At 44.4% G+C, this 12,636-nt stretch overlaps 1 protein-coding gene across 1 annotated transcript; it reads right to left on the reverse strand.

Moving 5' to 3' along the window:
* Positions 1-507: 507 nt before the first annotated feature.
* On the reverse strand, positions 508-3,176 carry LOC131563891 (UDP-N-acetylglucosamine transferase subunit ALG13 homolog). Its single transcript, XM_058814091.1, has 4 exons — positions 3,018-3,176; positions 2,453-2,618; positions 2,133-2,271; positions 508-900 (listed from the first exon to the last, which is right to left on the reverse strand). Exons 1-4 carry the CDS (start codon positions 3,096-3,098, stop codon positions 789-791), a joined length of 498 nt encoding a protein of 165 aa, XP_058670074.1. The 5' UTR covers positions 3,099-3,176; the 3' UTR covers positions 508-788.
* Positions 3,177-12,636: the final 9,460 nt, after the last annotated feature.

The following is a 12,636-nucleotide window of genomic DNA, read 5'->3' on the forward strand; positions in this document are numbered from 1 at the left end:
ACTCCTACCATGGGCAGGGCACCTTCTAATATACCAGGCTGCTCCCAGCCCTGTCCAGCCTGGCCTTGGGCACTGCCAGGGATCCAGGGGCAGCCACAGCTGCTCTGGGCACCTGTGCCAGGGCCTGCCCACCCTCACAGGGGAGAATTTCTTCCTTACATATAATGTAAATAGGAAACACTGGGTTATGATGGGGTAACACCATGCAAAAGGAGGAATTGCATTGCCAAGCCCATTCCTGTCCTATGTTTTGTGGGTAAATCACCCAAACAAAGGGCGGCAGTTTGGCAGCTTGTAACTTTTTTCACCTGGATGCACCACATGCCTTTTTCCCTTTTGAGCTTTAAATAGCTCACTTTCAAGCTCTCTTTTCAGTGATTCTGTAAACACACGAACCAAGAGCTGAAGGCATCTGCAGGACATCACAGGAACATCAACAAGGACAATTTATTTCCACCTGTATTTGACAAAAAAGGTCAAGAGACCACAAGGCATATGCCATGCCTGTAAAGAAGTAGTTTAGCTTGTCCTCATCCGTGGAATTACCATCTCAGTGCAGCTTCTGTGATAGAAATAGGTCTGTCCATGCCACTGGACAGTGCATACTCCCTCATTGTTGGCATTGTTCTCTTTTATGCATAAAGCTGAATGAGTTTGATGCCAAATTGGAAGGCATTTAATATCAGTTAATATCAAATGATATTTTCTTTGAGTGTTTGGCCCAGTTGCAGATCTTAAGTGGAGGAGAAGACACATTTTATTCCAACTTTTATATTTCTGGTTTTTGTTTATTGTAACCCAAAAACTTTATCCAAGAATGAAGCAAACTTTTCTGGCTGTCCAGGAGGAAAAGGTTTCAAAGCTGACAAGTCCATCGATTGCAGTGTCTCCACAAGAGTGCTGTAAAAAACAGACCAAAGGCAAAAATTAAAGAAGAAACAGCCATCCCACAGGAAATGTTTTTATACAGTTTTCTTTCCATGCATCCATACATGATTCTTTAGCATGGAAATATTAAATTAGGATATGTATGGAAAGGAAGAAAATGCCCAGAGCAGCAGGCCCCAGCCAGCACTGGCTCGTAGGCAGCATTGCTGAGAACACACTTCCATCAGCTTTCTGAGACAAATTCAACTTCTAAACTTTTTAATCTTCTGTGGTCGCAATGCTGGGAGACTGAACAAGATCTGAGGCTCTGCTCCATAAACCATAAGAGGAAATCCATCCTATTTGAACACATGGCAGAGTTCTCCCCTGATCACAGAGCCAGAAAGAACAGCTACATCAATCTGTTACTTGCTATTAGCAGGCTGCAAATAAAGCTCAAATGCTTGGCATTGCCCAACACAAAGAAATAAAAATTCCAAAGCTGACAGAAGCACCAAGATAATGAGTTTAAGAAACTTGCTCAATTTAAATGAATGCCAGGCCCGGTCTGTTCAGAAAGCTCTTCTGAAACATATGAAACTCTGCTTGCAGGGCAAAGGAACAAGATGCAGACTAAGTAATGGGAGTTATATTTTTTCTGCCTTCAGTTTAAAAGTAATCTTTTATTTTTAGAGTGGAGTTAATCACAAGTAAAGAGAAAACAGTAAGATACAATCAAAACCAGGAGAATAAATAAACCCAACAGGAGTCAGGATGAACTCTAAAAAAAGGAGCTAGGGGTTTTGGTGATGGTGGGATTTTTTCATGCATTGTTTGTTTGTGGGGTGGGTTTTTCTCCTGAAGTGACAGGCAGTAGATCTGTGAATTTCCTTGTCAGAGGGTATGGTGGATTCAGGAAGTTTGGTTAAAAGGGCAGCCTGAATGAGGACTTGAAGGCAAGGGTACTTAAAGTTACTAACCAGAAAATATCTGATTTATTAATCCCCTGAATCCAAGTGTTTTTCTTTTTCTAATCTAAGTACATGTTACCTCAAATGGAAAAAAATTATTATAAGAGGTTGTGGTAAAAAGGCTTGGTAAGTGTGGTAAATTTCTACCTAGTGTTAGTGTGTTCACTCTGGAAAATGTAATATCCAGATGGAGATGACAGAGAAGGATGTAAATTTCCTTGCTGCATTCTCAGCTGTGCAGTCTCATGGACTGAATGCTCTTGCCCAGCAGGAACAGCCCCAGCAGCTCCATACCTGCAGTTACAGTACAGGACACAGCCATCTCTGTGCAGCTGTTTGGCCAGCTCAAGCTGATGGTTGTTCATCAGCTTGTCATTTATTACTACTATTAGTGGTTTTCCTTTCTCTAGAGTCTCCAGACAGCTACCAGCACCTATGAGAGAAACAGAAAACATGGTGAGAGATCAAATAACCCCCTACTTGCTGCTGAAACAGGGGAGCCTCTAGAACAACCCAACTCTAGTGTGAACCTCAGCACTCCCAGCCAGCCCACCCCAGGCCGGGGAGATTTCATCCACGGACCTCCCGCAGCCCCAGAGGCAGCCGGGCTGTACCTGCGTGGCTGATGACCAGGTCTGCTCCCTGCAGGTCCTCAGCCAGCGAGTCCTTGAACCGGAACGCTTCCACCGCCACGGCCGGGCTGCTGCTGGGCTGCGGCTGCGGCAGCGAGCCCCGGCCCACCTGCAGCACCAGCTTCTGGTAGCCGCGGCTCTGCAGCGCCTGCGGGCACGGCACCGGTGAATGGAGGCGATAACGGGGGTTAGGGGAAGATGGTGGGGAGATGCAGGGTGGGGGAAGATGAAGAGAGAGATGGAGAAGAGGAGGATAACGGAGGTAGAATGAAGGAGATGAAGCAGGGATAGAGAGGGCGTGTGAGGGGTGTGCCCAGCTCCCGACTACCCGGCCCCGGTACCGCCGCCCCCTCCCCGTCCTTCCCCTTCCTCCGCCAACACTTCACGCTTCTCCCCCAGGAATCCCCGAACGGCCCCGGCGCCCTCAGGCACCCCGGGACGCGGCAGGGAGGGCGGGGCAGCCCGCGGCGCGCAGGCGCCAGCCCCGGGAGGGCAGGCCTGGCCTGGTCCGGTGCCGGTGTCGCTGTCGGTGTCTCGGCCGGCTGACCTGCAGCGCGGGCGGGGAGCGGGCCGTGGCGATCAGCTCATCGAAGCTGGTGGTGCCCACCGTGACGAACACGGACTTCATGGCCGCCGGAACGGGCCGGCTGCGGGGCCGCCAGGGGGCGCCGTGCGCCCGCGCACTGCTCCCGAAATGGCGGCCGGGCTGAGGGGAGGGACGGGGCGGGCGGAAACGCCTCCTTCCCTCACGGGCCCGGCCCTCCCTGTCCCTCCCTGTCCCTCCCTCTCCCTCCCTGTCCCTCCCTCTCCACTCCCACGGCTTCTCTTCACGGATGTTTCCCTGTCCGCCCGTTTCGGCGGGGCTGGAGCCACTGCGCTATGGGGTTCTCCCTCTCGGTGCCACACCAGCAGCGATGGTGGCCGCTTTAACGAGCCCACTGTCCGGCAGCGTTTAGAGGCTGTTTCATGCTTTTAGACTTTAAAGAAGAAGAGGTAAAAAATAAATTTGAAAAAGAGATTTTGGCCTCCACGTGTTATTTCAGCATTGGGGACGCACATAACAGCCTGGGTGGGTGTGTTCAGAAGTGCCATTGCCAGAGCAGGGCCACAGCCACCTTCCCTGTACAGACTGACACTGGTCCAAGCCTCCCACAACACTTATTGAGGGAGTAACACTTTAACTTCTACTCCAAAATAATGAATATTAAATGTGCTAACACAGTTATGAATATTCGATGTGTTAAATGTGTTCACTGAAGAGTAACAATGACCCCTGAACAGTTGCACAAACTGAGCTGGCAGTTTTGTTTCTTATTAGTAAGTGTAACACAATGCATAATTTGCCACAAAGATAAACCAAAGTTAGACATCTAAATCTATTTATTCCCTGAATTAAAGTCAACAGATGAGGTCACAATATATACACAGTTGTGTATACATGGTGTTGGAAGAGGGATGCAGCTTCTTGTGGAAACCTCTGATTGCCATGTTAATACCTTGTTCACAATGCTCATTAGCCCCCTGTTGTTTTCATTTAGCCTAATGAGCCACGCTGAAATGTACTTATTTTTTGATTAAAGCAATAGCGCTGACAGCTGACACTGTCTGGGGGGAAAATGATGTAGAACAAAACATTATTGGTGTCCTGAGTGCACAGGGACAAGTGGCTCTGCCCAGCCTCATCCAGCTCTTGCTGTTGTCTCTCAGGAAAAGGAATTTGGGAGCTGAGGGTGGCCACAACACCAGCCAGGTAAAGACCTCACAAACAGGGCACAGTCCAGCAAGGACATGGACACAATGTCAGCCCCAGGAAACCCAAACAGCAGTTCAGGAACAGAATTAGCAGCAAAGACACCCATGAGTCACCTCTGTCATCCCAGCAGGAGAAGGTCATGGTTAGGTAGGTTCAGAGGAGGGCCACAAAAAGGCTCAGGCGCTGGAACACCTCCCCTGGGAAGCCAGGCTGGGAGAGCTCAGTGTTCAGCCTGGAGAAGAGAAGGGTCCAGGGACACCTTGGAATCCCTTCCAGTGCTTAAAGGGGCTCCAAGAGAAAGCTGGAGAGGGACTTTGGACAAGGGCCTGGAGTGACAGGACACAGGAAAATGGCTTTAAACTGAAAAAGGGCAGAAAAATTTAGGCTGAATATTGAGAATTAATTCTTCCCTGTGAGAGTGGTGAGGCCCTGGCACAGGGTGCCCAGAGCAGCTGTGGCTGCCCCTGGATCCCTGGAAGCATCCAAGGCCAGGCTGGATGGGGCTTGGAACAGGAAGGTGTCCCTGACCATGGCAGAGAGTTAAAACTGGATGAACTTAAGGTTCCTACAAACCCAAACTATTCTATGGTTCTATTTAAACCCCAAGGTTAAATAAAGTCCCTGTCCAAGAGTGTGAGTGGAAGCTCCAGCTGAGACTGGTCACACAAATAGTGCAGTCAGGGCCCTGACAGCTGTGGGAGAAGAAGGTAGATTTGGGATGAAAAGGAAAATGCTAAATTTTTCAGGTGTTGGAGAAAAGGTTCAGCACCTGGTAAAGGACAGGATAATTAAATGTTAGAGGTTTTGGTTGTTTTTTTCTTTTTTTTTTTTTTTTCTGTGTGTCACTAGAAGTTAGTGTCCTCTGCAGCTAGCACTTCCAGATTCATGCTGTATAGGGGTTAGGAGAAAAAATATTCACATGTAAAATTGCAGTGACTTAAATTTGAATTTTCACTGGAGGATACATTCCACTTGCACATTGAATCAGACTTGTTAGGGTGATTTTAAATGGAAGAGAAAAGGGAAAACCATCCATTAAGGGACTCAATTTCATGCTAATTTGTACCTGCTGTTTTAATTAGAAGCTGTGTAGGGCATAAGTAGAATTTTGCCCATGAGTGCTTAGGCTCAGGTCTGTGAGAACTACAGATCACTCTCAAAATGAGGTGCTTGGAGCTGAGCCTGTGCAGTTTTGAGGCAGGTAGAGGTCATGTAATCCAGGCTTGGTGCTCTGTATTGTTTCATTGCTGCCTCTGTGATAAACCACAGAGTGGTCACAGAACTGACCTGCCAGTGACTTGTTTGCAGTTAGATCAGCTCACTGGGCTGCACAAGCAGCACTGCCAGCACAGGGAGGTGGCAGAGCTGTGGTACATTGGATTTAGTCTGTTTTAGACACTGGGGGATTGCACCTGCATTCATCCTTTTTTTGCCAAAGCTGCAGGCACATTTTCTGAGCCCTGTGGCTCAGGCAGCTGAGTGCCCATAGCTTTGGGGCAAACCTTGTGTGAACCTAGCCCTGCTTGGGCTGGCCAGTCTCTCTTTGCAGTGCCAATTGTCTCTCCAGTCTATATGTGTGTGATATTATCAAGGAGAGTCCAGAACTAGTGGCTCAATCTGACATAACGTGGTCCTGGGCCCCAGGGAGGGGCTAGGATAGGGCTGAAATGGAAAATAGATTCTCGTGAGAGCTTGCTCCCATCTGTGTTTTATAGGGCATAATTTATATTCTCATATTTTCTTCCTGTGACAACATCTGGGCAAGCAAGTGAAGATGTCATGAGTGCAAGCTGTTTTTTGTTGAGGGAGGAATGACATATCCCTCCCCTCTTCTCCTGAGCTGGTGTTTGAAATGTTTCTGGATGGCTCAGTTCTGAGCACTGTCGCTTTGTATTCAGTTCAGCTTGCCACAATTTGCCCAGAAAGCTCTATAATTATGTTATTCAGGGGTAAGAAGGTGAATGAAAATAAACTAGTCAGCTCACATCTTTGTTTCTGAAAACTATATCCTGCCTTTAGTTTGTTCCTGAAGTCTAAAGGCTGACCCACAACAGTGGAGAAAAAACTCAGATGACCCTTGAAATGCATGGGGTACATGTATCAAATAATGAATCATTAAAAAATACACACCATCAGGAAGGCAGGAAACCTGTATGAGTCTACAAACTTTGATTTTCTTTGCAGGAAAAAAAGCCAATGGCTGGCTAGTTATTGACTTTCCCTTGTACTTTGTGCACAGATTGATTCTCCATATGGCTTATGATATAATGCTGCAGTGGATGACATGAAGCACAGGAGAGCAATTAGACTTCTCCACACTAAATTTATCGTTTTTCTATGTTTATAAATGTGCAGAAAGAGTAAAGGTAGTCTTACTTCTCTTTCTGATTTGCTTTATATAAATTTGAACTGAAAAAATATTTGCTTCCTTTTCCTCTCACATTGAGATATAGTGCTGTACCTTTGAGGGTTGATATTTTTGTTACTATAGGGAGCTTTAAAAATCAGATGAAGGATCTTTTGGGGAATAATTCCTTCATATTACTGTGATTCAGAGATGCTTGGCCTGGGAAAATAACAGAGTAGCATTTGTCAGGCAAATGTCAATTTGAAATATTTCATCACATTTCTACATCCTTTGAATTGTGTCTTTGTGGGGTTGTTATTTAGCAGCTGGATTGACACAAAGGCTCAGGCTGGCTGGAGACAGGGAGAGGTTGGATCACCTCCTCCTCAGGGCTGATGGCAGAAGACAGACACCAAAGCACAGGGAGGAACTCCTCTGACTGAACATCTCACATGTGGAGTGGAACAGGAGGCTGTGGCTCAGCCAGAATGTGTGTCCACCATCTGACAGCTCTCATGGATTTTTCTGAATTTTGCCACATTTTGTGGTGTGCCTTGAAGCCCCTAGTTCTAGAACTATGGAATCATAGTTTTTAAGGCTTTATGTTTCTGAAGAAGAGACAGAAAACCACTCATTGACTCTCAGGACACAAACAAAATTTGTTGGAGATGTATAACTATGTATCTGTTTGTTACTCCTGTTTTGCTCCCTATTTAAACAATGTAATGATTCATGTAGACCTGAGCTTCAGGAAGCTGAGTGTTTACTCATTTATGGAAGTGAAGTGCTGCTGGCCTTTGCCTGCCATGAAGCAGGAGGGGATCTCTGCCCTGGGATACAGCACATGCTGTGTTTCAATCCTTGTTACAGGACTGTGGCTGGGCTGATTGGTACCTGGAGCTGGATCCTTACTGATGCTCAAGGCCTCTGCTAGTTTTCTGTCATAAATGAAATGCTCACCTAAAGAACCAGAAAATGGGCTTCATATCAAATAAATGACATTTCTCAAAGCTGTCAGTTTGCAGTAGTGTTTGGGTTATTGGGAGATTAAAGGAAATAATTTGAAGAGCGGTGGCAAACCAGGCCAGTGTGCAGAGCAAGGAGGGAGTCAGGTCTGTTGCAAGGAGGACTCGGTGTTGTGGTGTCTCCTGGCAACTGGTCCCCTCAGCTCCCCTGGGATCATGCTCCTTGCTGTCTGTGGAAAACACTGACCACCATTCCTGCCTGCTGGCCACCAGCACACACCTCCACAGCAGCACCCTGCCGCTTCATATTCCTGCATAATCCCTCTGACAACCAAATCTATTAAAAATTCATTCCCATCCAGGCAAATCAGACTCCCTGAAATCAATTGAGCTTTGTTCTCTCAGGGCAGCTTGTGCTGGTGCAAATATAATCAAATCCTGAGGTGCCTTGCATGCATTTTTACAAGCACTGAGATGGAATTCATGTTTCAATTATTCTTTTTGATGTACATTTTTAAAGGAAATTAGAATATTATGCTCAAGTAAACCAACAGTTTTAGATCTTTAGGAAGGAACTCCAAGTGAGCCAAATTCCTTTTCCCAGACAGTCCCAATTATCCAAGTGCATACGAATATCTCTATTTGTCACACAGCATAAAAATGGGTAAGGAGGTGAACCCAGTGTGAACTCACACTAAATTTCACTTCTGTCCATTTGCCTGCTGTTCTCCAGAAGCTGGCTTGAGACAGCAGCAGTCTATGTAGACAGTTTGTATTGTTCTCCAGAAGTATCCAGGGACTCCTAAGTCAGCCCACTGATGAAGTAAATGGATTTTGGAAAAATGCAGACTTGCTGAAAATGCCCTACAATGAATGAAAAGCTGCTGTGATTCTGCCAGAACAGCAAAGGGCTGTTGGGCAGACGTGAGCAGTGTGTTTACACCAGGAGAGGGCTGCCTGCCTGCGCTGCAGTGAGGGCGCCCAGCCTGCAGGCTCCATTTTGCTCCATCTTTCCTGCACAGCATTAGCATCTTCCCATTTGCAAAGCCTGCTTTTAATTGCCAATCCGCCTCTCAGAACCAAAGAGAAACAGTGAAAGCATTTGAGGCTCACTTCCCAGCCACAGCCAACACAGATCTGCTCAAGGTCTGAGAATCCAGTGATGTTTCATGGACTGAGCCTGCCTGTTTGCAGCCAGTCCTGTTCAGAGGGTCTGTGCCCTCTGCAGCATCCCCTGCTGCTTTGCAACAGCAGCAGGGGTGCTAAAAGCAGTGTCAGTCATGATTCATTTCTCTCTGCTGTTTGTTTGTGCTAACAAGATGATAGCTTATTATTTACAAGCAGTCTAGTTTCCATTAGACATTAGGGATCACAGCAGCCACAAGGTACCCAGCAAAACCACTGAGCTCAATTTGGAGATTCTTTAACAGCTCTGGGCCACCAGGTTTTTTTTGTGTGCATGATATACAGCGTATACTGAGAAGAATCAATACTAGAAATGTTTTTGCATGCATTTCCTGTTTATGGCCTTCTTTTTATCACCAGAAATGCTAGAAATGTTTTATGCAGAGTCAAACCAGGAGGTTAATGGTATGCAGTGAATTTCACAAAGATGAAAAATTGTGGCTCTTATTTTTTAATGTTCTAAAGATATATGCAGAGAGACATGTAAGAGACATCTAAAGTCATATTTATGCCTGGAAAACAGTTTTGAGTGTGTGTGCATGTGTACTTTACAAATAAATCCTCTTATTTAGGTATCTGCTATTTAGGTGAATCTTCTTTCAGGATTTCTTGTGTCATAATTCCAGGATAACATTAAGCTGTTTAAAATAAATCATCATTCTACAACTTGCTGGGAGATATTGGACCAGATTCATCCCAGGTGTGACTGAACTAGCTTAGATCTAAATCAGAGCTTGGTGTTACAATTGGGAGAGCCATTATTACTGCATGCACTAATGTCAAAACAAAAATATTTTTCATTATCTTGCCTCTAGAGAAATCTTCTGCACTCAAATTAGTCCTGTTTGCTTCACCCTTAGCACACTTATGCATGGCCACCTGTACTTCATCCACAGTAATTTTCCTTTTCCTTTTCCTTTTCCTTTTCCTTTTCCTTTTCCTTTTCCTTTTCCTTTTCCTTTTCCTTTTCCTTTTCCTTTTCTTCTCCTTCTCCTTTTCCTTCTCCTCTTTCCCTGCTGAAACCAAGAGCTGTTCAGCTGCTGAATGTTTGTGTTCATTAAATGAGGCTTTGTGTACCAACATTTCCTGTGCCATCTTAAAATGGTGATTCATGGTTAAATCCATCCAAAAGAAGGGCCTTGGTTTTGTTTTTTGATATGTAAGTGTATCACACATTGGGCTGATGGCTGAAGCCCTAAATCTCTCAGAAGTGGGGTGAAGCATGGCAGATGTACAGACAGCTCAGCTTTATGTGCCTGGCTTGGAAGGTGGAACTATTAAAGCTGAAAAATTCTTCCCACTTTGCAGCATGGTCCATGTTTGATCCTTTTGGTGATGGCTCTGAGGTTTCAGTGTGGGTGTGGGCAGCTGGCCACCAGAAATTGGACTGGGGACCCTTGCAGGCTGCTGTGCCACCAGCAGTCAGCCAGTGCTAAATTTGACCCAATGTCTTTGCCATGAAGCAAATGTTGTTCCTTTTCTGTCCCTTATCAAAAGGAGGGAATTGCCTGGCAGCACCCACACTTATATGTTGACACTTGTGGCATAACTAGTAAAATAAATTAATTTTTCCAAAGGTAATGAGCTCGATATTAAAGAAATGATTCATGCCTAAGATCAAAAGGAAATGTCTTCTGAAGGAGTGTCCCATGTCCCTCCAGGGCCTTAGATCTCTGTCATCATAGGCAAAATCATTCCCTTTGGTTTCTTTGAACCTGGAGTTTTATTTTTTATTTTGAGGCAGTGACTTGGTGAGGATTCAGGTAAAATCTTCATTGATTCTGAAATTGGTATTACACAAGGCACTGCTGGGATGTAGTGGTCCCTTACTGTTTTCTGTTTATGAACAACCTACCCCAAGGTGCTAATTAGCTGCAGGAGTTGCATGTACACAGAGCATGGTTAGTTCCTCTGTAAAAATACATTTGGGGTTGATGTGACTTGGCTTAATTGTGAACATCCTCTGTTTTCTGAAATCAGCAAGGCAATGGCAAAAATTTGTGAGACTGGTATTTTTTCACTTAAAAACTACTTACAAATATTTGGTTAATTCTTAATAACAACTATCCTCAACAAGGGTTTGTTAGATGCAATAAACACATTTAAATATTTTTGTTTATCTTCCACAAAATCTGGCCACATCTTGTTTGCACTCAGTAAGATCTGTTCTTAGGGGTTGGTACCTTTGTTCTGTGATTGTCACCAGCTATTTTCTTGTCCCAGGTGCTGTGCAGGCTGGAAGAAATTGTTCTGTGTGCCTTACTTTGACATACAAATATCATTTTTGCCATGCCAGGTGTTTGTGTTCTGACTTCAAGGATGCCTCAACAAACACAAAGCAAAGCTGGTTGTAATCTGTGGCTTCTGAGATTGGGTAATGCAGATGCCTTAAACTGATCTTAAATTTTATTTTGCTCAGAGGAAGGAGGTTCATGTCAGACTCAGATGAAAGTTTTGAAGATATTTGTGGGTTCTAGATAATAATGGTACATCAGTTTTAAATTGAACTCTGTGCTTCAGAAGTGGCTGCAAGAGGAGAGCCAGCATCTCTGGATGCAAGAGGAGAGCCAGGATCTCCATGGGTTTATGTAACAAAAATGAACACCAATTACAGTGCATTTTTTCCATTGGGACTTAGCCCATCATTTTGTCTAATTATGGTATGAATCCCACAATGGAGAAACCCTTCCTCTGTAAAGAACTAATTCCCCTTAGAAATGCAAAAAAATCTTAAAGAACTCCAATTACAATGAATTTTGCAATAGATAAAGAGAGCCTACGCCAGCCACAGAAAAAAAAACCCCAAAACAACAAAAAAACCCAAACCAAACCAACCAACCAACAACAACAACACCACAAAAAAAAAAAAAAAAAAAAAAAAAAAAAAAACCAAACAAAAAACCCACAAAACAACAGCAACAAAACAAACAAAAAAAAAAACCTCAAAGAAACCCCCCAGAAAACCATGAAGGACTAGCCTGGAGACGAAGAAGGAATGTGTAATAGTTTGTATAAACTCCTCTCATACTTTACCTAGGCTTGTATTAAATAAAATGACTGATTTATGAAATGTTACTGTCAATTGATTGCTGATGGATTTATTGACATACAATCAAGAAATATTGTTGGATTTGAGAAATTTGGGGAGAAAATGGCTGAAAACATGTTCTACACCACTAAGAAATTCTGAGACAATGGGACCAGTGGTTCTGTCACCAGGCATGTTACATCCCAGAATGGGTTGCCTGTGGTCAAGAAGGGAAAAACTCTGATTTCCCCACTCATAGCTCTAATCTACATCCTAAATTCCAGCATTGATTTGATTGGATTTCTGCAGATCTGAGATGGTTCACTAAGCTGCAAAGCTCTGCTGAGGGTTGTTCAAAAGACTGCTGAGTGACAAAAAAGGGAGAAGAGCTGCAAGGCTTCTTTGGCACAGTGGAGGATGAAAATGACAAAGATTAGGCTGTGGTCACTCGAGGATGAAAACTCCACATACACATATTTTATTTTGCCTGATGTTCTCTTATGAGTTTAAAACCAGCAGTATTAAATAAAGAGGCAATGTTTAATATTGAAATTGCCTTTCCCAGCTGTCTGGTGAAATTGAATCCAAGCTCTTATTTCCCTTCAATAGAAAGCAATATATGTTCATACTTCATAACACTGAATGAAAGATCTTTCAGACTCACTTACAAGAAAGAATAAACAGCCTTCCCCAGAGCAAGACTGCATTTATTTGCAAATTGATCTGCTAAAAAAACCCAAACAAACCAAATGATGATTACTACTGAAAAATGATACCTTGGGAACTGAAAACCTGGTACAGCTGGATCTAATCACGTGGAGGGGGTGACAACAGCTCTCAGGCTTCCTGGCTGTAGGGATGCTTGTCATGTTTGTCTTTCCTTCAAGG

The sequence above is a fragment of the Ammospiza caudacuta genome, chromosome 14, assembly GCF_027887145.1.
Source record: "Ammospiza caudacuta isolate bAmmCau1 chromosome 14, bAmmCau1.pri, whole genome shotgun sequence".
Lineage (NCBI taxonomy): Eukaryota > Metazoa > Chordata > Aves > Passeriformes > Passerellidae > Ammospiza > Ammospiza caudacuta.